Here is a 26,533-nt window from a genome sequence, read left to right as displayed (position 1 = left end):
TTAAATCCCAGGCCCCTTTTCTCAGACACACACAGGCCTGAGAACATCAATCCTATCACGACAAAATAGCCCTTGGGAAAAGGAATTCTCCTGGCGGTGTGCCATCCGGCTCTTACAAACTGTGAGCCGTAGTAACAAACCCATCCAAGAGGCATATTAATAATGACATGAAGAGACACATTTATTGTTGATTGTTGAGATGGTGGCGGATTTATTGCCAGTCTGCCAGGAGGGAGGGTCTGGCCCAGCAATGGTGCAATTAAAAACAAATTGAATACAGGGACAAAGAATCAATAATCTAACAGGGCAACTTTCACTTGCAAAATACAAATATAAATTAATTGACCTGAACACAGTTGCTAACTGGTCATTAATGTGTACTTGCTGGCCAATCAGCATGCGGCATTCACTCCACCAGCAGATTGCTGCAGGATGGTGGGGAGAGGTGCCTTCCAACTCCGCCTGCCAGGGCTGCCCTCTGGGCCCTCTTGTTTGGGATGATTTCTAATATCACTAAAAAGAGTGTCCGTGTCACATTTTTCCCCTGAAGTTCTAAATTATGGAATTTTTAAAACAGTTTCACTAATAACTTCCCTATTCAGTAGAAATAAATGTTTTTGATGCTTAACTATACAGCAATCTATCCTGAGCATGAGGAGAAGGTAATTAATCCAAGCTCATTGATATGTTTTTGTGGTGTGTGTGTGTGTGTGTGTGTGTGTGTGTCCGCGCACGCACGCTCAGTCACTCAGTCTTATCCAATTCTTTGTGACCCCAAGAACTCCAGCCCGCCAGGCTCCTCTGTCCATGGGATTCTCCAGGCAAAAATGCTGGAGTGGGTTGCCATGCCCTCCTCCAGGGGATCTTCCCAACCCAGGAATTAAACCTGTGTCTCCTGTATTGCGGGCAAATTCTTTACCACTTGATCACCTAGGATGCCCTATTTTCATGGATTACTAACACAATATAAATTTGTTGAAGAGTTATCTATATGGTCCTGCCAATTCAGATTGCAATCCCTAAGTTTTGACTATATCAAAAATGAGAGAGCCAACTCTGGCTCTTGCTTTCAAGGAAAAATCTAGGAGGGGAAAAGAGTTAGGCCCACCAGCAGCTGAAGTAGGAAATGGGAAGTTTCAGGGACCATAGGCAAGTGCAGGTAAGGTTTGGAATTACAGAGATGGCCTTTGGCTTTGGGGACTTAGCAACTCTAAAATTGCACTGTTCAATATGACAGCCACTAACATGTATGACTATTTTTAATTAAGTTTTTTAATATGAAATAATACTGAACATTCACTAGCCACACCTCAAGTTCTCAACAGCCCCCTGTTCTCAAAGTGTCTAATAGCTGCCATGTTGGACAATGCAGGACATTTTCATCAGCACAGAAAGGTCCACTGGATAGTCCTGCTCTACAGGGTCTGGAGAACTTAGACATTCAGAGAAAAGTGCATTCAAGACAGATAAGTTGTTTGAGAAATGAAAATCAATACAAGGCACTAGGGGCGGAGGTTTAACAAGGACAAGTTTGGCTAAGTTGTGTGTAGGATATAAAAACTGAGCAATAGAAAGTAAGACTGAGAAAGGAGGTCTGCTCCTGAATTGTTTAGCACTTGGAAAAGTGATGTAAGAGGTTTTGACTTGATTGCATTGTCAATAGGGAGTCATTAAAATTGCTAGCAGGGGGAAGTGACACGATCAGATGTGCGCACCAGGAATATTTAGACAACGGTGTTAAAATGAATTATAAAGAGGCAGAGACTGAGGGTGGGGTAGCAATTAGGACGTGACAGTGAAAAGTCACTGGAGGGTAAGATGCTGCACTTTGGTGGCTGTGGTTGTGGGAACGAACAGGAAGGAAGAGAATGACTTTATTGGACATGACATCTGTTTTGATGGCTAATCAAGAGAGAGAGAAAGTCAGCACCGAAGCCAAGGTTTTATAGAAGGATGGTGTGTTGGTGAATAGAAATTTGAATTAAAAGAGGAGGAAGAGGTTTTGGAGTGAGAAGAGAAGTCCAGGGTAGGGCACATGAAGATACCTAGGGGTACCCACTTTAGAGAGTTCAGGAAAGAATCAGAAATAAGAGGCTAGAACAAGGAAGAAATTAAGAAATAGAAATGTAGATTTCAGTGGCAATGATATTAACTCCAAGGAAGAAGTCATAATCACTAAGATTCATAAGGTAGAAGAGAGAGAGGTTTAAGGAGGATAGATCCTGACTGCAGAGATACGAGACTGAGATTCTATAAATGGAGATAACCTGGCAAAGCAAGCATGTGCCTTGCAAATGAACAAGGGAGTCAGTCTGGTCTGAGACTTATTGAAAAGGGAGGGAACCCAGAGGAGGTTCCACAGAGAGGTTAGGTGCCGGTTTCGCTACAGATGAAGCAGAGCTCAAATCACAGGTCTTCTCAGCTCTTGACTCGCAGACTCTCTGAGCCTCAGTTTCCTCATTCAAAAAATTAGGAAAATGCATCCGGCCTGCTTGGGTTAACTGGGAAACAGAATTGGATCCTGTCTGTGAAGTGACCGTCATGCTTGGTACTCAGACATGACAGCCGTGGTTTCTAATTATTCAAAGGCATATCTTTGACTGCTTTTCCTGGGATTGTTTTACTTTGTTTCTATTGTTCTTCAATTTCTCAACCTCCAGAGAAGAATGATGAGTGAAGAGAATGAGTAGAGAGAAAACAGTCAAAGACTTTTTGCTACCTTGATGAGAAGCCAAAGCAGGAAAAAGTGCAGTAGAGAGGTATTGTTGCTCAGACACTGTGTTTCCGGTAAAACTTGGTAATGAGAGGCTCGGAACTAGGCTTCTGGTTAGGAGTAAGAGTCTTCAAATATGGGTCCACATGCTGCGCGTAGGAAAATATCGCCATTCTAAATTCACAGATGGCTCTGTTGCTAGGCTATTTTTGACTAACCCTGTGGTAGTGAAGTCTGAAATCTTAGGTGGGATCCTGACTATAGAAGGGTCCTGATGAACTTTCAACTATGACGAGAATTGATGAATATTTACTAAGGTTCCTTCTAAAGTGCCGCTGCTTCCCCTGCTGACAGCAACAGGAAAGACCTCTTCATATTTGCTTGAGCTAGCGACATCCGCTGAAATCACCATGCAAAGTAACTAGAACATAACGGGCATTTTCATTTTCTCCCACATCGCCATATCAGTGACAATTCTGAGGGCAGACTTCATGATACTCTGTTCAGTTCCACTGCAAATAAGCAAATGGTAGCTCTGGATCCTGCCACTTCTCTTCCTGGCTCCTGTATGTGTCCCCAAACCACGTGCCAGGACTGGCAGCACCATCTTGGATCACAGAGTCTCTGCAGTGCGCTCCAAACCGGCTCACACACTTGGATGGACCCAGCTGAAGCCAGGGGCTCCCACACGGAACTATTGCCCTCTTGGCAGACAAGCTCAAACTATCTCCAGCCCTGACTTGTGTTCATCCAGAATCAGACTCTGCCTTGGTCTCATTCAACTTGGGAAATCCTAGCTCTTCCTGCTCCTATAAAGATCATGAGTGTTACTAGAGGAACTGAGCATATAGTCTCCAGACCCAGGCTAGCAGGAGGCTGGACCTGCATATTTCATGAAGAGGAGGATGGAATTCCATGGGCCACAAAAGAAGCAATTACGAAATCTGAAAAACTGTGTATGTTATCATTTTAGTTTCTAAGCAGAGCTGGACATAGTCCCATATTCCTCCTCACAACAGGGGAAGTAGAGACTTGATAAAATGAGAAATCTTTTTTTTTTTTTACTGTTTTGTACTGTGTTGGCAGCAACTACGCATGACGTCAGGAAAGACGTGATAATGTAGAAGATTGAGTGGAGATGACCACTGATTCTGTTTCAGCCATGCTGCTGCTGCTGCTGCTGCTAAGTTGCTTCAGTCGTGTCTGACTTTGTGGGACCCCATAGATAGCAGCCCACTAGGCTCCTCTTTCCCTGGGATTCTCCAGGCAAGAATACTAGAGTGGGTTCCCATTTCCTTCTCCAATGCATGAAAGTGAAAAGTGAAAGTGAAGTCGCTCAGTCGTGTCTGACTCTTAGTGACCCCATGGACTGCAGCCCTCCAGGCTCCTCCATCCATGGAATTTTCCAGGCAAGAGTACTGGAGTAGGTTGCCATTGCCTTCTCCGGTTTCAGCCATGAGATGTGTCTAATTCCAACAGATGTCTGCATAACACAACGTGAGGGAAGGGACAGGACAGCTGCAGAGACTGTGAGTGTGAGTCTCATTCCAGCCCTGAGGCCAGAGCTGGAGGGACCTGCACGGGACATCCTCCTTGTGAAGGACAACTCATCAAGTGCCTCCCTCTGCTGGGGACAGACGGCCTGCTGCAGGCACCAATTTCAGTCCTGATTCTTCTAAGTTGTAATTGCTTTCTTGGTTTACCCAACCCTGAAATTAGGAATCGAGCATATATTCAACATTTGATGTGTTTGGGGGTTTACAAATATCAGGTAAAGCAGGAAAGAAAAGGATGTCTTTCATATATATCTGTTAACACACACACAGGAGTAAGGTTAAGGTGTGCATACATATACCTGGAGGAAATCATTTACATTCACTTGTCTTCTTCACCTGGGATAAGAAGCCAGGAAGGGAACATGCCAGGGACACAGAGGAGCAGAGCTCAGGCTGAGGAGGGAGTTTTTTTAATGCCTGGTCTTGTTCTTTTCCACATTCCCACTCTGCCTCTGTAAAGAGCAAGTGTGATTATAATTTAAAATACAGGCCGAATAAATTAAATAGATTTCAGGTTGACTGCCCGCTTTTCTTTAGGCCCACAATTATGCATGTTAATTTAAATGACTATTTAAATAATATTTCGGACAAAAGGGGAAAATAGAGGAGAAAAAGAGGTGAGTAACAAAGGAAGAGTTGGAAATAGGTAGGCCCTGGCGGAAAGTAGGCACCCCTGGACAGGTGTGCCCCGCTCGCTTTTTGGAGATGGTCCACTGGGTGCCTGGCCCCCATCCACCATGACAAGCCTCAGCCAGGACCATTCCACCCCACAATGGCCTCCTGAGGAGCCACCCCTCTCCATACCACCTCAGAACTGCTATATCTTTCTCACAAATAGTAACATTTACCTGCACTTCTACTTAGCTATGAGTTAGCAATCTGGCATGTGAACCCAACACTTGGTCTAGAATTTAAATTCCTTCATTGCAGCACTATTCACAATAGTCAAGATAAAGAAGCAACCTAAATGTCCATCAGCAGATGGATGGATAGATATATAACAGAATATTGCTCAGCCATAAAAAGAATGAAATAATGCCTTTTGCAGCAACAGGGATGAACCTAGAAATTCTCCATACTAAGTAAGACAGAGACAAATATATGATATCTCTTATATGTGGAATCTTAAAAAAATGATACAAGTGAACTTACATACAGAATGGAAATCGACCCACAGACATAGAAAACAAACTTATGGTTACCAAAGGGGAAAGGGAGGAGTAAATTAGGAGTTTGTGATTAACATATACATACTGTTGTCTGTAAAATATATAATCAGTAAGGACCTATTTAGCACCACAGGGAACTATACTCAATATTTTTAATAACCTATAAGGGAAATAGTCTACAAAATATAAATATAATCTAAACATATATATGTACATAAGATATATATATGTACATATACATATATATATGTACACATATATGTATATACATACATATATAACTAAACAACTTCACTGTACACCTAAACCTAAGACAATATTGTAAATCAAATCTACTTTAATAAAAACAAAACAAAACGAAAAACAACTGGCATTTGGGCTGCTTTGACACTGGCTAGCCAGTATAACTTGGAGAAATCAACTCTGAATCTCAGGTTTTTTTCCTTGGAATGTGGAGACTTCCTGTTCGGTCTCCCAAGGCTTCTGTACACCCATGGCGGATTCATGTTGATGTATGGCAAAACCAATACAATATTGTAAATTAGTCAGCCTCCAGTGAAAATAAATAAATTTAAATTAAAAATAAAATAAAATTAAATTAAAGAAAAAAGACTAGTCAAAAGAGATCATGCATGCAGAGGACATTCACTGTGTGTATGTTGAGAGCTTTCACCTAAAGACAAGCCTAGCAGAGGGAACTGAGAGCATTTAGTAGCTCCATCATCTTTGGGCAAGTTTTGTCTCCTTCTGAGCCTTGGTTTCCTTATCTGTGAGATGTGAGTATGGTCTGAACTCTGCAGGGAGTTTACGAGGATCAGCTGAGATCAGTTTACACTCATGTGCCCTGTGCAGGGACTGGCTGACACCCAGTGGAACATATGACCAGACTGGGTGGAGAATCAGACTTCTTTCCCTGCTGAACTAAACTTGGGTACCACACAGTCTCACCTGAATTGACTCCAGGCTCAAAGCCCCAGAGTCTTTGCAGATATAGAAACTGCACAGACTTGTTAACACAATTCATCATTTCTAGCCCTTTGCCTAAAATTGGGTTTAGCAAAAGGAGTTTGATCCGTGAAAGCAAGTGTCTGGCAGTCAACAGATTTTTGAACTAGCCAGGAGAGCAGACAGAGATACCAACATCCAAGGAGCAAAGATGCACCAGATTTTCCTATCTATGGATCCCTGGCAGTGACAGAAACTGCAACAGGAGGATGTCCACACGGTCCAGGATGCTGACGAGTTTGTGACAGTCAGAATGACAACTGGATTCTGGATCCTCTAAGGGGCCAGCATTCTCAGCACTTACACAGGGTAAAGAGGTACCATTTAGAACATATATCCCTGGAGGGATGAGCTAATGGTAAATTAATTATCATTTTCTTTGTCTTTCAGCCTCTCCATCTTTTATGGCTCTAGCATCCCAATCCTGCTCCTTCCCTCTCATTTTCCTTTTTGAGCTCTGTCCCCAGTTTCTGTTTGTACAGTGAAACATCAGTAGCAGGAAAAAGAGGGGGAAAGAAAGGAGAACTGGTAAGTCCCCATGGATCTAGGTTAGAGAAATCACTTAGATGCGGTTGCCAGTGGAGGGAGTGGCAGGTGCTGGAGAGACACTGATTGTGGAGCCAAGTGGTCGAGGTTCAGACCTGCTCCTCTGCTGACTCACAGGGGACCCTGGCTGGTCTCTTAAACTTCATAAGCTGCAGTGATCTAATTTGCAAAACGGAGATAACAGTTGCTGCCCTGATGTCTCCCAGGGCTTGTTGTGAGGGTCAAATGAGGCAAAGATTGTGACCAGCGCTGTAAAGTACTAAGCTCACAGAACTCATCTGATGCTTGTTAGAACATGTCTCTTGGCTTGTCACCTTGGTGACCTCATCCCTCCAAGGACCTCTTTCCAATCACTGTCCACTCTGAGTCATCTGGACAGCCTGACTATTCCCTGCCTGCCCCTATCTGCTTGCAGGGACTTCAGGATCACTGCCTTCTTCTGCCATTTCATCTGCTGCATCAATCTGTCCTTTGTCCATTTTACAAACATTTGCTGAAAGCCTAGAATGCCCCAAACCGTGTGCTATGCCTGCTGTTCTTTAGGGCACACTCAGTCTCTCAGTCGTGTCTGACTCTCGGCAACACTATGTACTTCAGCCACCAGGCTCTTCTGTCCATGGGATTCTCCCAGAAAGAATATTGGAGTGGGTTGCCATTTCCTCCTCTAGAGGACCTTCCCGACTGAGGGACTGAACCTGCATCTCCCGAGTCTCCTGCGCTGGCAGGCAGATTCTTTATCATTGAGCCATCTGGAAAGTCCCACTGTTCTCTAGTAGGAAGAGTTAATCTCACAAAACATACCTACTCTCATGCTAGTAAATTTATGATGAATCTCAAACATACCCTTCTTGTCTTACATTATACCCGTTTCTTAGTTCTGTAACTCCTATGTAACGTCTGTGTTTTCTTTATTCCTACAGCTCACAACCCTAACACCTTCCTTTCCCAGTGGCTGAGGAGCCTAACTCCAAAGTTACTAGCAAGACCATCTAACATTTCCCCAGACTCTAAAAGGGAGGTGATATCTTTTTAATTCTTCCTCTTTCAAGCCTTGGGATTAACCCTTGCAATTTCCCTTGGATGATGTCTCCTGAAGGAACCTTCTCCATTCCTACAGAGAGACCCACAGCCTACTCTCCTCACAGCTTGAGTGATCAGCCTGACCTGATCACTGTGCCCTTCAGCTTCTCATCACAAGAGGAGCATTCCTCACCCCATCCCACACAGGGCTGCCGGATAGGTTTTCCCACCCTGGCTGTCTGAGCCCCGTGCTCTGAATTCCCTTAATGCTTGGGTACGCAGTCTCAGACTGAGCATCATACACCAGGCGCACAGTCTCAGCTATACTGTCACACACCATCACGTGGTGCCTTGAAGTTATCCCTTCAAGGTGGTCAAGATGTATCTCGCGGACCAGTGATATTCTTTTAATAAATGCAGCTTCTTGCCTTAAAGAGAAGGACTTGGAAATCAATCCCATCAGATATGTGGAGAGGCCACCTTATAAAACAGGGACAGACAGACTTCGAGTTTAGTGATACAGCATCTCTCAGTTACTCCACTTTGCAGGAGGAGGGAACAGCAAAGCCCAGAGCCCACGGGATCGCCCTTTGGCTCATGGCACTTGTCTGCTAGAGGTGATGAGATTCTAATACTCTCAAATGGACAGGAGATAAATAAATACCATATATATATGGACAAGTTGCAGCTCGGAAATTTCTCAGTTTTTCTCATTGCAAAATCAATACCCATCAGCAGTTGGAAATTAAAGGCAAGATTAGGCCTCAGTTTTATACATGCCTTATTGTATTCCAAAAGCTTTCTACTCGGTCAGATAAATCTTCTTTAAGAGGATTAGGAAACTTTCATTATCTTTATCTAACCTGAACTAACACTAAGTCTGAAAAATTAATCTATAGGCTGGACGAAAGCCGACTGCTGCTGGGAAGGGAGAGACTCCTGGGCTTCCTTCTAATTAAGCCATGGGGTCTCTGCTTTCACCTGCTGGAAACTCAATGGTCCCCAAAGGAAGACAAGCCAGCCATTGTTCACCAAGATGGAGGAGGAGGCAGCTCCCTAGATACCTTTGTTTAGCTTCTCCATGAATGTGAAGCCCAGTCTGCTAAGATTTCCGAGAGGAGGCATTTCCCTTCCTCCTCCGCCCTCCTGATCTCTGAGTTGAATGTCATAGGGGCTACAGAAGTCACTTGGCCTGAATTGTGGAGACTTGAGAAAGTGACCTCTGGGATGAAGGACTCTATTGCTCTGCTTGCTGCTTCTTCCCAGACTCTTTATGACCCAGGACCCTGAGGCCCATGGAGAGACCGCACTGGTTTCCACATCCAGCCCCAGGAACTGCTTCCAAGCTTCTTATACAGTATTATCCCTGCAGCTCTGAGCCACGAGCCCTTTACGGCCTTTGTTGACTTTGACATGCTTGTACAATCTGTCTTCTTTCCTGGAAAGCGAGAGTCTTGTTCTGTTTGAGTCTGTTTCCGTATAGTGCCTGACAGTTCTTTTTTATTTCAGCGCCGAGTTTCCTGAATTTGTAGATAACTTTGCTGTCAAGGCCACAGAGGTGCCATGGAGGCGTCACTTCCTAGGCTGAGAATTTCAGCTGCTCTGGAACCAAGCCCAGGTGGCAGGCGGGTGGTGAGAGTTCACACTTTCTTGTTTTCTGCAGATATCCCCACTCATCTCAGATGACTGATCCTGGGGAGGGCCTCACCAGAGGAGAGGCATCAGACGTGGTACTTGTCTTTATCTCCAGATGGCAGGCTGCCTTGTAGCTCCCGAGACATGATCATCCCAAGCCATACCACTGGTCGGATGTGGATGGAGAAGAGACACAGCAAGGAGCATAGGTGTCCTTGTGTGTCATCAGATGTGGGCGTCTAGGGGGACGTGGGTCAGAGAAAGGTTTGGAGGCTGAATGGAGGCAAAGCTTCAAGTGCTACGTCAGCCCAGGGCCTGCCGGGAGCAGACAGAGCCCCGGCAATGCTCAGGCCACTATCAAAGCCTGTGGAGTCAGAGCCCAGATGGCCCACTAGCAAAGATCTCCAGCCAGAAGAAAAGAATGGTCCCCTTGAAATTTTATACATGACTGAAGCATGAAAAGACTTTACCCGCTACTCAAACTCCCCATGAAACCAACCGAAATGAGCAAAATTATATATTTTAGAAAGGCAGGAATGAGGGAATACATACTAGCTAAGCAAGAATGCCGCACACAAATCACAACCTGAAAAAAATCCATTAAGCTGACTGCAGATGGGATCTGATTAAAGGCACTTACTGATGCTAAGTCACATACATTCTTCCTTCTGAGCTCAGTGCATGGCTCCAAGATGTTGGTGTAGGAGATGCTGAGAAGACTCCACCCTTTGGTGGAGGGAGGCTGTGTCACTGGGGGCTGGGGGCTGGTCTGCTCAGTACCTCTTTGGCACCATGAATAGATACCTGACGGAAATTGCTTTGCACAGTCACGGGGGTGTTGGCAGGGGATAGCTCATCATAAGCTCATCTGTAGGGCTGCCTTACGATGCTTCCCCAAAGCTTATGGCTGCTCTCTGCGTGAGTTTTTAATTCTTAATATTGAATAGTTGATTTTTGAGATTCTGATATTTTTTCAACCCCATTTTTCTCCAACAAAGTAAAATTCAAATGGAAAACTCTTAAGTACTATGCATGGGTTATATTAATTCAGATTTTTAAAGGAGAACAGGAGAGGAAGTTAGGGAGCCCCCTTTTAATTATATAAATTTATTTCCAATGTAGACCTAGAGACATTTTGACTAATATCCCTCTTGACCTCAGCTCCACTGTGGGGCTAAAATGGTGTAGACAGACACAACAGCAATGCCAAACAACACTGAGAACTCCTTTCCAGATCACACGTAACCATCAGCTATGCAAGAACAGCCATACATCATATGATTTTACATCAATATTATTAACCTTTTATCATGAGCTAAGCCTCTGAAAAATAACAGGCACAGAGAGTAGTACAATCAATTTCCTAAAGTATCTTGCCCTAACTCCAGAGTGCTAAGTAACTAACATATGATATATTATATTTCTATATCTTGTCCAACTCCAGAAAGCTCAACCAACTCAACAATACCAAACAACCTATGAATGAGAACAGAAGGACCAGAGATAAACCTGAGAAGCTCTGTGAAGATCCTCAGCACTTAGTCAAGACACCTACAGGTGGAAGGGATCCAGGACACACTCAGTCTCTGGATTCTGCAGAGGAATGGCTTTTTGTGTCTTTCTACAGGAGGTGGAAGCACAGGGTGAGATCATGTGCCCTCTGCATCGCTGACGGGAACATCAGCACCCTGTCCAATCAACTCACCCTGCACGATGAGGTGGACGCGGGAGGTCTTGGGGTGGTTGTCCGTCTGCACAGAGCAGGTATAGGGGCCCTCGTCGTACACATCCACGTTCTGGATCATGATGCTGTACTGGGTTGGCGTGTTTACCAGGATGATCACACGAGGGTCTATGGACCACTTGTCATTCCCGGCATAGAGGATGGTGCTGCGGTTCAGCCAGGCCACCCGGGTGACCCGATCATCTATGGTACACCTGTGAGTGAGAGTGGGGAGGGGAGGGGGGAAGAAAGGGGAAAGGGAAAGAGTGGGGAGAGGGAGGGAGGAGAGGGAGAGAGTGTTAAGAGATTCTATTATAAATGCAGCTGTTGTTGTTCCAGGAGTAAATGAAATAACATAACCCAGTGTTAAAAGGGATCAATTATTGATAAAACTTAAATAGAGGGCAACAGTGGCCTGAATCATCCTGAAGACCTGATGCTACAAAATCATTTCTATGTGATTTTGAAACATATTATGTGAATATCTTTGCTGTATATTTGCTTTCTATCCTATTTTTCCCCTTAGGCTTATATGAAAATTAGTTTACATTTCTCGAGCGCATTTACCACCTTGTGGGAAAAGTGGCCCAGGGCCAGAGGGGAGAGAAAGTGCATCGGTATTTCAAACAGATCACAGCTAATCTGTATGGCAAATGCTTCACTTGTTGTTAAGTCAAAAATGGGACACCTTCACCTCCATACCCACCCCCTGCAATGTCGTCGCCTGTACCCGAAGCTGCCCCAAGCCCTGCAGGCACAGTTTATAACACGGATCTTGAAATTTGCTGTAGAAAGCCAACAGTCTGGAGGTAGAAATAAGGCTCTCTCTTCAGACTTCAGGAGAGGGAAGGAGAAAGTGGCCAAGCAGAATTCTTCCTCCTGTTCACATGCCCCTGGCCTACCCCTGAGAACAATACAATTGATATCAGCTGGTCGTCACCAAGATCACCAAGGTAAGAAGCTGATCTCTACCTCACATACACTCACCTACCCTTCCCAACAGTTGGAGGCTGTGACTATTGGTGGGGATGTAAACTAGTATAAATTATATGGAGAACTGAGTTACCATATGATCCTGCAATCCCACTCCTGGGCATATATCTGGAGAAAACCATAATTTGAAAAGATACATGAACCCCTACATTCATAGCAGCACTGTTTACAATAGCTGAGACTTGGAAGCAACGTAAGTGTCGGTAAAGATGTGGTGTGTATACAATACAATGCTACTCAGCTGGGCTTCTCTGGTGGCTCAGTGGTAAAGAATCTACCTGTCAATGCAGGAAACACAGGAGATGTGGGTTCGATCCCTGGGTCAGAAAGTTCCTCTGGAGGAGGAACTCCAGTATTCTTGCTGGGATAATCTCATGGACAGAGGAGTCTGGTGGCTACAGTCCATGGGGTCATAAGAGTTGGACACAACTTAGTGACTAAACCACCACCACCACCATCACCACTATTAAGCCACAAAATGAAGTACTGCCCTTTGCAGCAACATGGCTGGACCTAGAGATGATCATACTGAGTGAAATAAGTTAGACAGAGAATGAAAAATACCATGTGATACACTTACATGTGGAATCTTAAAGAATGGTACAAACGATTTTAGTTACAAAACAGAAGCAGAGTCTCAGACACATAAAACAAACTTAAGGTTACCAAAGGGCAAGAGGGGGGATAGATTAGGAGTTTGGGATTAACATACACAAACTACTATATATAAAACAGGTAAACAACAAGGGCCTACTGTGGAGCACAGTGCACTCTACTCAGCATTTTGTAATAACGTATAAGGGAAGAGAATCTAAAAAACAATATATATATGAGAAGAATATATAAAATATAAGTGAGAGAATATATAAGAATATAAGTGAGGATATATATACATGGAGCAACAGACTGGTTCCAAATAGGAAAAGGAGTACGTCAAGCCTGTATATTGTCACCCTGCTTATTTAACTTATATGCAGAGTACATCATGAGAAATGCTGGGCTGGAGGAAGCACAAGCTGGAATCAAGATTGCCGGGAGAAATATCAATAACCTCAGATATGCAGGTGACACCACCCTTATGACAGAAAATGAGGAGGAACTAAAGAGCCTCTTGATGAAAGTGAAAGAGGAGAGTGAAAAGTTGGCTTAAAGCTCAACATTCAGAAAACGAAGATCATGGCATCTGGTCGCATCACTTCATGGGATATAGATGGGGAAACAGTGGAAACAGTGTCAGACTTTATTTTTCTGGGCTCCAAAATCACTGCAGATAGTGATTGCAGCCATGAAATTAAAAGAAACTTGCTCCTTGGAAGGAAAGTTATGACCAATCTTGACAGCATATTAAAAAGCAGAGACATTACTTTGCCAACAAAGGTCCGTCTAGTCAAGGCTATGGTTTTTCCAGTAGTCATGTATGGATGTGAGAGTTGGACTGTAAAGAAAGCTGAGCGCTGAAGAATTTTGAACTGTGGTGTTGGAGAAGACTCTTGAGAGTCCCTCGGACTGCAAGGAGATCTAACCAGTCAGTTCAAAGGGAAATCAGTCCTGAATATTCATTGGAAGGACTGATGCTGAAGCTGAAACTCCAATACTTTGGCTGCCTGATGCGAAGAGCTGATTCATTTGAAAAGACCCTGATGCTGGGAAAGATTGAGGGCAGAAGGAGAAGGAGATGACAGAGGATGAGATGGTTGGATGGCATCACTAACTCAATGGACATAAGTTTGGGTAGGCTCCAGGAGTTGGTGTTGGACAGGGAGGCCTGGAGCGCTGCAGCTCATGGGGTCGCAAAGAGTCGGACACGACTGAGCAACTGAGCTGAACCGAAATGAATATATACATATATATGTGTGTTTTATAAAACACCTTGTCACTTTACTGTATACCTAAAACTAAAACAACATTGTAAGTCAACTATACGTCAATAAAAAGTAAATTAATTTAAGAAAAAAGAAAAACTGAGGTCATGTTGTCTCCTTGGCCTCCTTGGGACTCTAGCTTCCCTTCTGTGCATTTTTGTTCTACAGTGACTGTCATTTCCCTCGTGAAGACTCAATCCCTAATTGGCACTGTCTGCTCTTCACTTCCAAAGGCATGTCTTAGTGGGAAAAAAATCTAACAAACTCATTCATTTACTCTCAAATAAGAGAGTAAATTCTTACAAATAAGAATTAATGTGCCAACTTTCTTAATAACAGCTGTATTTTCATGAAGGTCAAATCCCTGTTGGAATGACTCCTGAAGGTTAAATTCCAACTGTACAGCTTGAGGAATTGGCCAACCTGGAAGCAGACAGTAAATCCAGGCAAACCGAAGGGTATGGTATCCCAGACCCTGGGACCACATACACAGAAGAGAGTGCATATGATAGACTTGTTTTTATTTTGGTCAATTATGTAATCCTTTGCCCATTTTTAAGCTGACATAATATTTTTAAAGTTTAAGTAATAGTTGCAAAGGATGCATTTTTGGTTTATGGAGAATATTCACATTTTAAAATTAAAATGTCATAATGTTCCTTTCTATATATTTCTATACAATTTTAAACACCATAGTGATTTGATACTCATGATTGTTTGCTTTCAAAATTCACGAACAAGCTCTTTTATAACAGTTATAAAATGTGCATTGCTCGTTTTTTAAACTTGAACTTTTGTATCTATTATATATATTCTCTGCAGGATTTTGCCCGCAGCATTTTATCCTGATAAAGTATTTTATGCTTGAAAATCTTTTATTGATCAGCTATCATATTTATTTGCAACAATATATATAAAATGTAGAAATTGAAATTTATTTTTTTTTCATATTCTGTGACTGTAAAGTTCTGAATAATAATAGTTTCTTTTAGAATGAGTTATTGTTATAAGGTTAATATTGATAAAATGATATAAATATTCTGTACATGTTGTTAAGTAATAATTAAACATAAGAAGTAAACTTTTACTGGAAATATAGCTTTTAATGGGATGGAGGAAGCTTTTCTGGTTATTATATCGTCAATAAGTATCATTATACTAGAGTGAGAGCTCAGGATCAATTCTATTCCTATTTTGCTTTGAAAGAAACCAAGTTCACATAAGCAAAAAGATGGAAATGAAAATCTTGTATAGCAGTGCCATTCAATTCTTTGTACCTACCTCTTCCAAAATATATGCCCAAAACCACATAGTAAAATAGCTTCAAAAATTATTTTAATGATCTCACAGCTGACAATTCAATTAATTCCTCCTTCAATTTCTTCTAAAGCAATGAATTGGAAAATACCTGACTTGCAAAGGGCTTTGTAATCCAGTATTAAATTCATTCAATTTCTCAATATCTGGACAGCATATTGCTAATATTTTACTAGGCTTTATGAAATGGCTATTAAAGATAGGTTATTTTGTTACTTGGAAGCACTTTGGTTAACCCAATATACTGAGAAAGGTGGGAAAAATTGAAATACTGTTTATTTTAATGTGCCAAATCACATGCCCTCTGTCAGAAAGCATCTCTATCTCTCTGGATTTTAATTCCAAGAAGGAGAAGGTAGCAGTTTTGCCATAAATTCATTACTGACAAAAAAAAAAAAAAAACTGTTCCATTTCCTTCTGGACGTGTCTGCTTTATGTTGCGGGGACTCTTCTTCAAGACTGATGCTCCACTTGATGACAGATTGGTAAGAGTGGCGGAGGTGACAATGGAAGTAAAGGAACATTCTCTCCTGGACAAATAGTTAAGTGGAGCAGTCAGAAAGAGTCAGAACTACAAACACAGGCACTTTCTTGGCAGATGCATTTTAGGATATCTTAGATCTTGAAAAACATACTGCTTTAGCTATACTTCCTTGTGTAAGACCTACAACTGTAGGTTGGGGGTGAGTGGCATCAGTTCATATCGCTGCAGGGTCTGGTAGGAGCTGACTCTGAGACAAGTCAGTCCAAATTGACCCTCCAGGCAGGACACATTCTCAGATCCCTGCACACAGCCAATGGAAAGCCTCGTGTACCCCTCGAGTAGATGACCCCCGGATGGCAGAGAGTTCTGTACTTCCAGGCTGTGGTTGCCTCCTTAATCAAAAAAAAAAAAAAAAAAAGTGTGTGTGGTTTGAGAACCCAAATAATGAGGTCAACCAAAATTTCCTTCAAATTTATGGTACTTAATTAATTTTCTCTTAAGAGATAAAACAGTCCTGGAGAACTGGAAGAACATTTGGAGGTGAGTTTTTCACAGCCATAAAACACCTGTAGCTATGTGTGAAAAGAGTGGAAAGCAGAATCAGAAAGAGTAAAGAAACACCTGAAAGACAGTGATGGAAAGGGGTCTTCTTGCAAAGCACCACATTCAGCTCTGCTGAACAGGCAACGTGGGATTAAGGTACCCTGGAAGAGGTAATGGCAACCCACTCCAGTATTCTTGCCTGGAGAATTCCATGGACAGAGGAGCCTGGTGGGCTACAGTCCATGGGGTTGCAAAGAGTCAGACATGATTGAGAGACTTACACACATTAAGTCACCCGGTTTGGTTTTGGGTCAGAGGTGGGAATTACAGTTAGGGGAAACCCATGCCTTAAGGCAGTGGTTTTCAAACTTTGTTTTGCATCAAAGTTACCTAGAGAGCTTTTTTTTTAATTTTTAATTTGATTTGAAAATTTAAATGTATTTATTTTTTATTGGGGTATAGTTGCCTTACAATGCTGTGTTGGTTTCTGATCTATAGCAAAATGAATTTTAAAACACAGATTGCTAAACCCAACTCCCAAGAGCTTCCTTGCAGTGGGTTGGAGGTGGGCTGAGAATTTGCCTTTCTAACCAGTTTCCAGATGATGGCAGAGCTTCTGGTCTGGGGACTCCCTTGTGAGAACCACTGACTTAAAGAAGGGGTTCCCTGAGGGCTCAGTAGGTAAAGAACCTGCCTGCAATGCAGGAGACACAGGAGACTCAGGTTTGATCCCTGGGCCAGGAAGAGGGACCCTTGGAGGAGGAAATGGTAATCCACTCCAATATTTTCTCCTAAAAAATTCCATGGGCAGAGGAACTTGGAAGGCTACATACAGTGCATAGGATTGCAAAGAATTGGACACAAATGAAGAGGCTTAGCATGCCTTAAAGAAACCAGACAGAAGACAGATAACCAGCTCATCCTGAAAAGTGAAACTGGCCAGGTTCCATGTGGTCGTTATTTTGTTCTTACTTTTATATTTTGCCTCTGAAAATACAAAACTAAAAATGGCCATGATTCACACAATGGTATTTCATGAGTGTCTAAGGTGTATTAGGTAACACTGTAGGAGCTGAAATGCCAGAAGGAAGCAGACAAAGGTCACACCCTTGATCCTACAACAAAAACACCCAAGAAAATAGGTATCTTAGCTTCAGAGAATGACAAGCAGTGAAAATAAAAGCAGGACAAGGAACGGAGGGTGCCAGGGGGCTGGGAGCATCCTTGAGAGAGACGAAGCAGTCAGGGAAACCCTCGGCGCCTGTTTGCTAGACACTGACGCTTTTATCATCTTAAATCTGAATGCAATAGGACGCGTCTCCGAAAATCAAGTCTACATTAAAAATAAATGTCACATACACAGATTAAAAATAAATCTCACTTATACCCACAGATAGCTGTGGAACATTTAGATAATCTGGATAGCTGGAGAACGAGTCTTGGAAACCAGCCTAACAAATGGTGTCTCTCCTTTACAGATAACTTTATAGATTCTGCATTCAGAGAATTGACAATTGGCATTTTGAGAAACTGAAGTTAACTAGAAAATGCCTTTTTATTTCCAGCCTAGTTATTGGGATAATACCTAAATTATGTTGTGTGCTCGTCTGCCTTCAGGAGTAGACAGTGGCAAATAGAGTTTAATCTCTAATATAGACATATCGTTCTAAATTTCCTCCTCTTTGTAATGCGATGGTTTTCTTCATAGAATTTACAGCACTGGATTTCATTATATATGTACCTATTTGCTAGGCTGTAAATACCACCTGGTAAGAACCATCTCGGTGGTCTTCACTTTGTATCATCAGCACCTCCCACAGCCCACCGGGAAGCTAGAAGGTGATCCGCACATATTTATAATGATTAAAAGATGTAAGGTAATGTTTTTCAAGCTGACATAAAAAGAACCCACATAGGATTATAGCTAATGATACTGCATTACATCCTTGAGAGTAGATCTTAAATGTTTTCACCACAAAAAAGAAATGCAAATAATGTGATGGGATGGAGGTGACAGCTTATTCTACAAAGGTAATTATCTTGAAATAATTAAAGGCACCAAATCAACATCCTGCGCACCTGAAACTTACACAGTGTTATATGTCAATTAGGCTTCCCTCGTGGCTCAGTGGTGAAGAATCTGCCTGTCAATGCAGAAGACATGGGTTTGACCCTGGGTCAGGAAGATCCCCTGGAGAAGGAAATGGCAATCCACTCCAGTATGCTTGCCTGGGAAATCCCATGGATAGAAGAGCCTGGTGGGCTACAGTTGATGGGGTCACAGAGAGTCGGACATGACTTAGCAACTAAACAACAAAACAATGTCTATTATATCTCAATAAAGCTAGGAAAAATAAAAAAGGATCCATGTAAGGTGAAGTAGATGTCCCTGAAAATACTTTTATGTATCTTTCTATGAGCCATTCACACACACACACACACGCACACGTACACACACAAGGTCCACAGGTCCTCTACTTGTATTTTTTAATTCACTGCTTTCATTTTTTTTTTTTTAAATTTTTAAACTTTACATAACTGTATTAGTTTTGCCAAATATCAAAATGAATCCGCCACAGGTATACATGTGTTCCCCATCCCGAACCCCCCTCCCTCCTCCCTCCCCATTCCATCCCTCTGGGTCGTCCCAGTGCACCAGCCCCAAGCATCCAGTATCGTGCATCGAACCTGGACTGGCAACTCGTTTCATACATGATATTTTACATGTTTCAATGCCATTCTCCCAAATCTTCCCACCCTCTCCCTCTCCCACAGAGTCCATAAGACTGTTCTATACATCAGTGTCTCTTTTGCTGTCTCGTACACAGGGTTATTGTTACCATCTTTCTAAATTCCATATATATGCATTAGTATACTGTATTGGTGTTTTTCTTTCTGGCTTACTTCACTCTGTATAATAGGCTCCAGTTTCATCCACCTCATTAGAACTGATTCAAATGTATTCTTTTTAATGGCTGAATAATACTCCATTGTGTATATGTACCACTGCTTTCTTATCCATTCATTTGCTGATGGACATCTAGGTTGCTTCCATGTCCTGGCTATTATAAACAGTGCTGCGATGAACATTGGGGTACTCGTGTCTCTTTCCCTTCTGGTTTCCTCAGTGTGTATGCCCAGCAGTGGGATTGCTGGATCATAAGGCAGGTCTATTTCCAGTTTTTTAAGACATCTCCACACTGTTCTCCATAGTGGCTGTACTAGTTTGCATTCCCACCAACAGTGTAAGAGGGTTCCCTTTTCTCCACACCCTCTCCAGCATTTATTACTTGTAGACTTTTGGATCGCAGCCATTCTGACTGGTGTGAAATGGTATCTCATAGTGGTTTTGATTTGCATTTCTCTGATAATGAGTGATGTTGAGCATCTTTTCATGTGTTTGTTAGCCATCTGTATGTCTTCTTTGGAGAAATGTCTATTTAGTTCTTTGGCCCATTTTTGATTGGGTCATTTATTTTTCTGGAGTTGAGCTGTAGGAGTTGCTTGTATATTCTCGAGATTAGTTGTTTGTCAGTTGCTTCATTTGCTATTATCTTCTCCCATTCTGAAGGCTGTCTTTTCACCTTGCTAATAGTTTCCTTTGATGTGCAGAAGCTTTTAAGGTTAATTAGGTCCCATTTGTTTATTTTTGCTTTTATTTCCAATATTCTGGGAGGTGGGTCATAGAAGATCCTGCTGTGATGTATGTCAGAGAGTGTTTTGCCTATGTTCTCCTCTAGGAGTTTTATAGTTTCTGGTCTTACGTTTAGATCTTTAATCCATTTTGAGTTTATTTTTGTGTATGGTGTTAGAAAGTGTTCTAGTTTCATTCTTTTACAAGTGGTTGACCAGATTTCCCAGCACCACTTGTTAAAGAGATTGTCTTTAATCCATTGTAAATTCTTGCCTCCTTTGTCAAAGATAAGGTGTCCATATGTGCGTGGATTTATTTCTGGGCTTTCTATTTTGTTCCATTGATCTATATTTCTGTCTTTGTGCCAGTACCATACTGTCTTGATAACTGTGGCTTTGTAGTAGAGCCTGAGACAAATATCACATATGCGTGTGGTAGCTGTGGTCTGACCACAGGTAGATTTCAGTGTTTGGACTTGCATCTGTTGTACAGGGGCATCAGTGAGCATTTCCATTGTCTAAGGCTAATGAGAAGCACATAAGGTGGACTCCCAGCATCACCAAGGTGTCCCTGCCAAGAAAAGTGGCTCAAAACCAGAGTGATGGGGATTCCCCAAAGTTGGAGTGAATCCATGTAGAGGAGAACTTGGTCATCAAGGCTCATGGGCTGAAGTCAAGAGGTATCCTTACAGACATTGGCACCACGTTCATAGGCAACAAGGAAATTAATTTTAATAAGGCATCATCAGCTCCACTGATGCTGAAAACTTTAAATGATTTATGTATATGTATGATCTATAATTTTATTTTTTTCCTTTTCTTTCCTTTTGGCCAGGCTACATGGCAAGTGGTATTTTAATTCCCCAATCAGGGATTGGACCTGCACATCAGAAGTGCACAGTCTTAACCACTGGACCACCAGAGAAGTCACCTGATCCATTATTTTAGATTGTCGAGTCATAGAAGGGTATAGGTGCAGGCATTTATATCTAGTTTTATGATTTTATGTACATAAGATTTTAAAATAATATTACCACTGGGAATCCCAGGCCACCTTGTCTCTGCCTACCCTGTCCCTTGCTAAAAAGTGACCTTTCAGAAAGCCATCAAGAAATGCTGCAAAAGGTAAAAGGATTGAATGTTAAAACCTAAAATGTATTTCTTTGAATTTCATCTTTAAATTTACTCATGATATCATTTTTTGTTTTGTTTTGTCAATTGCCTCTTTTTTATAAATTGAGAGTTAACTGGATTTCAGTTAAAAATCTTACATGTATCAAATTAAATTGATAATGTTATCAAAAAATGGGAAGCAGGTCATCTTATTTTAGAGAATTCAAGGGTCAATAATAAATGAATGTTTTAAAGGGAGAGGGGAAGAAAAAATACAGTATTTCTAGACCAGTTCCCAAGGTATGTTTAATTGCACAAAGCTGTTCTCTTGGGAAGCTTTAACTACTCAGTTGCTTCCTGAGTTACAAATCCAGTCAAGTCGAGAACATCAGCAAGAATTCTAAGTTACATAAGGGGAAACTTCACAAAATTCAGAGAGAGTCATAACTCTGCTAGAGCTAATATTTGCTTCTAGGGTCTGTTGGAGAATATATATGACAGCTTCCACAAAAGCATGGGGCAGGGTCAGAGCTGCTTAGAGGGGGACTTCAGGAGTGCAAGACATTGACTTTGAAGGTTGCCAGACACACGGCATCCTCAGATTGTTCCTAATCGGAGGACGGTGTATTCTGGAGTCACATTAATACACAGAAAGGGTGTGCATGTCTTATGTGCGCATGTGTGTAGGTGGGGGAGGAATGTTATGCAGAGAAAAGTGGGAAACATGTGAAGGCATGCAAGGATGAGTGTCCTGGAGGAATTGGAGCCTTTGAAACAAAACCAAGGAAGGTGTGGGCTCTCCTGAACACGATGTCACCTGAAGCAGTAAATCAGCCACAGGATAATGGTGTGCAGGGTTTCGGGCTGTGACTGATGATGGATGAGTCCATCAAGACAGTGCTTTCTGTGTCCTGAAGCGGCAAGCGAACTTCCCGTCCCCACAAGCTCTGCCGGAAGGCTGGGAAAAAGGAGGGCAGAATCTCTAGTGCAGGAAGGAAAATGAAAGGAGTGATTGCATTGAAAGGTGACTTCACAAAGGGAAGTCACTTAGAACCACGGAAGAGGGGCTGCGGGCAGGGCTGTGGGAGGAGGGAGACAGGAGGCGGACTCCTACTGCAGGAAGGAAGGTGCAGCCCCAGGGGCTGAACACAGCTGTGAAGAGATGACTGTCAGGATAAAGCTCTGTTCTGGGTGATGGGTGGCTGAGCTGGTCTCTTTCCAGACTCTTTCCAGACTCTTTCACTGTGTGTGCCCAGGTGTGCTGGGACGATACCTTCCTAGTTTCCTGAGGAGGCAGAGGCAAGGACTAAATAAAACTAACAACCAAAGCCATCACAGATTCCTGCCCTCAAGATTCTTACACTCTTAGGAGAATGATAGAACAGAAGAGCACTAAGAAGACCCCCGATCCCACTCATGGAGACGACCAAACGTGTAGATTCACCTGTGTGTTGAACAGACATTTATTCAGCACCTACTAATTGTCAGACACCCCACTAGGAGCATCTCAAGAGATTGAGCAGGGTCCCTGCCTCTACCCTCTTGGATTAATGTGCAGTCAACAACCTTCAGAATCCCTGAATCTGCTCAAACTGAGCCAAGGAGACCACTAGGATGGTCATCACAGACAATGGCATGGGAAATCTTACTCCAGAGATATGTGAGTAGACAGGCCTTCTGAGGACATGACAATCTAAGATAGAAAACTGAAACCAATTGTCAGGCACAGGTGTTGGCAACAGAGAGCATTTTAGAGACAGAACAAGGCAGGGATGCAGGATCTGGGATAGAAGTTGACTCAGGAAAGGAACAGAATGGAACCCAGAGAGGCCCAAGCAAGGCAAATGGGGAAAAGGGTAGAGTCCATGAGGCTGGGAGGTGAATGGATACAATGTGACAAGTCTATGTTTTAGACTGGGTGTAATGGAGCATCCCTGAGTAGGTTCAGGTAAACACATGCCATGGTGTAAATTATGCTTACAAGAATATACTGGAATCCTTTTGGAGACTGGATGGTAGGCAGTAGGACCACCAAGGGAGTCAAGTGTACCCTTGTAGACAAGAGATAACAGCCCTTTGACAAGACGGTCTGAAGCTTAAGGAAGGTGTTGGGGAGGGGAGTGGATGAAGGGGTGAGATGTGAATGGGAGTGAAGGGCTGATGGCAGTATCTGTAGATGTTACTTTCATGGATGTTTTCAGCAAAGGCAGAAAGAGAAATAGAGCCATAAAAGTCATTGGGATCTCCAGAGTGTTTAAGATTGGAAACACTGGGAATTCATTTTGTAAATATTTACTGAATACTTACTGGGTGTAGGACTTTTCAAATGTTTAAATGCCCACCAGTTACCTGTGCGTGGTGTTGATTCACTAGGTCTGGGTGAGAACCAAACACCTGCGTTTCTAACAAGCTCTATGATCATTCTGGTGTGGGAGGGCTGGACCACACTTTGAGATGCCTGATGCTAAGAACCTGAGAGGCCACTTTGAAGAAGACAAGGGCCAGCCTTCTTACATTAGGATAGGCACACATTACGATACTTAGTATGTAAGGGTATACTGATGAGATCAATCTTACTCAATAGGAGCAATTGATGATGCAGGAGAAAGTGAATGACTCACAAAGAAACTTTTAGGTAAAGGGAAAGAGTGTGGAATCTAAAGCATGGGACAAAAGGGTGCTTCATTTTGTATCAGAAGAGAAGGAAAGAATAATAGCAACACTGATAGGTTTGTGGCTCTGGCCATGGGGAAACAAGGAGCTCCTGAGTGATGGTTTTTGTCTTCTTCCAAGTAGAGGGCAGAGTTATCAATTGATGGTAAGCAGGAGAGTAGGTGAGAGGAATGTTGTTGCTGTTGTGCAGTCGCTCAGTTGTGTCTGACTCTTTGAGACCCTTTGGACTGCAGCATGCCAGGCTCTCCTGTCCTTCACCATCTCTCGGAGCTTGCTCAAATTCATGTCCATTGAGTCAATGATGCCATACAACCATCTTGTCCTCTGTCGTCCCCATTTCCTCCTGCCTTCAATCTTTCCTAGCACCAAAGTCTTTTCCAATGTGTTGGCTATTCACATCAGGTAGCCAAAGTATTGGAGATTCATCTTCATCATCAGTCCTCCCAATGAATATTCAGAGGAGGAAGGTAGACATAATAAAAAGTGAAATAGCTTTTGCAGAAAAAGAGAGCAAAATTGCTAGGGATCTATGCTAGGATTCACAGGCCATGCTGAGGCCCCACTTAGAGTGCATGGCCAAGAATTTATAGCAACACTGCTCTGCCAGCTTTGAGAATATTCTTCAACCAAGAATATCTGCTCAGCTGCTAAGCTGCAGGCACAGAAAGCATGGATGGCTGGGTTCGTCCAGGCTTGGAGAGTGCCAGATGGGCAAGGGAGAAGAAGCCAAGCATGAAAGGAATTGGAAAGTAATTGAGAGAAAGGAGACAAGAAGACAGGGGCCCTGATGGATAGAGAGAACCCGATGGGTTCTATGCACTGGAAACTTGAATGAGGTCCTTGAGCAAATGAGCTGGTACGAAAGAGGCTGGCTGTGATGGAAAGTAGGAATACGTGCTGACCACACAGTAGTGGCCCTCGTCCACAAGGGATCAAACCCATCCAGGTTCAGATGGGCCATCTAGACAGATCTTGACAATCTTGAAAAGGATGGTGGGAAGGATGGTCATCAAAGCTCTTTTTGAGCTTTGATGACATAGCTGAATTGGGCCTTAAAGAGACAGTACATCGTGGAGCTGAGGAGAGGGCCTCGGCTCAGGCAGACAAGGGCTCCACTAGGGACCAACAGAGGGCCTTAGGACAGGAACTTGGTTTATTCCCTCAGAACCTCCCCTCACCATCTGTGAGGTAGGAGGAACACATCCACCTCTTAGGGCCATCATGAGGCTGAACTAAGTACTACATAAGCCAGAGTCAGAAGTGTACCTAAACACAGGACACATTGTTTAAACAGAACCTGCTCTATTACTATTGTCAGAGAGCTTGTTGCTGCATTTGGAAAAACATAACTCAACTGCTGTTACATGGGAGTGCATGTTAGTTTAACCAAGAGATACTGGATCCATTGGCTTATCCTTTCCCAAGGAGTTCTGAAGGCTTCTCTTTCTGTATTTTCACATATATAAAGAATGGAGTTTCATGGAGGGTGGTCTGCACCCAGTTTCAAAACAGGTTATTTTGCTCACAAATAGATCAGAGAGAAGGTGAGATCTACATTTTTACCAAAAACCTGGCAGCTTGGTCCAGGGCTTTCCCAGTCCACTTACAAACTCTCTCACTTTTATGATTTTCTTTTTTCCCCAAAATATCTTCTTGTTGAGAAGCAGTCAGCACTCGACTTGTGCAGAGTTCTGCAGTGGGATTTCACTTCCCTCTAAGGTTTATTTTCTCAGCTAAAGCCATTGAGACAACTTTAACTTTGTATTTGTATCAGGCTTCATTCACAGCGTGTTGACACAGTGGTTGATGGGCTGGTTTCTAGATTGATGACTGGTGGTTGGTAAAATGCTGTATTTCTAACAATACGTAATTGAGAGATCCATCAATACAGCTGTGCACACCTGAAGGAGAGTCCCCGTTGGCCCGCAGGCCCCGACAGCTCATGCTGTGGTGTCCTTGTCTTGGGCAGTCTCCCTGTACAAATAGGACAACCCTCATCCTAGAATCAGGTACCAAAATATTCCCTCTCTCAAGCAGACTGAGGCACTGCTGGAATCAAACACTAATCATGTAAGTGCTAAACAGAAAGGGGATGATAGGGACAGGACCATAGTTGAAGGGAGTACTTCAGGTCAGAGCTTCAGGGCTGCATGTTCAATTCCTTTAAGAGTCGTTTAGCACACATGAGCTGTGGGACACCAAGGAAAAGTGACAATTATTCCAAGGATCTCATTCCCAATGCAAGGAGACCCTGTTAGCTGGTGAAACAGTGGTAAGGGTGCATCTCAGAGCAAATGAAGGACAAGCACAGGATTTAGCCAAGGGTCTCCCCACAGACTGATGCCCTGGCTAGTCATTGGTGGATGGTCACCTCACATCTGGAATCACAGGCGGTTTTGGAAAGCTTCCTTTGTCCCACATTCTTCCTTTGCAACTCGGTACTCTGCGATGACCCAGATGGGATGGGGAGGAGGGGATGTGGGAGGGAGAAGCAAGACAGAGGGGATATATGTATGCAAACAGCTGATCCACTTTGTTGTACAGCAGA

At 42.9% G+C, this 26,533-nt stretch overlaps 1 protein-coding gene across 4 annotated transcripts in view; it reads right to left on the bottom strand.

Annotated features, from left to right (window-relative positions):
- The window catches only part of OPCML (opioid binding protein/cell adhesion molecule like), a 1,072,271-nt gene that overhangs the window by 241,309 nt on the left and 804,429 nt on the right, over positions 1 to 26,533 (bottom strand). For all 4 annotated transcript variants that reach the window (XM_025287319.3, XM_025287318.3, XM_025287321.3 and 1 more), the window contains one exon: positions 11,350 to 11,582. In XM_025287319.3, the coding sequence (XP_025143104.1) occupies positions 11,350 to 11,582 (233 nt within the window). The remainder of the gene's footprint in view (positions 1 to 11,349; positions 11,583 to 26,533) is intronic.

The sequence above is a fragment of the Bubalus bubalis genome, chromosome 5 (genome assembly GCF_019923935.1).
Source record: "Bubalus bubalis isolate 160015118507 breed Murrah chromosome 5, NDDB_SH_1, whole genome shotgun sequence".
Lineage (NCBI taxonomy): Eukaryota > Metazoa > Chordata > Mammalia > Artiodactyla > Bovidae > Bubalus > Bubalus bubalis.
The sequence above is the reverse complement of the archived record's forward strand: the minus strand, read 5'-3'. Positions and strand labels throughout refer to the sequence as shown.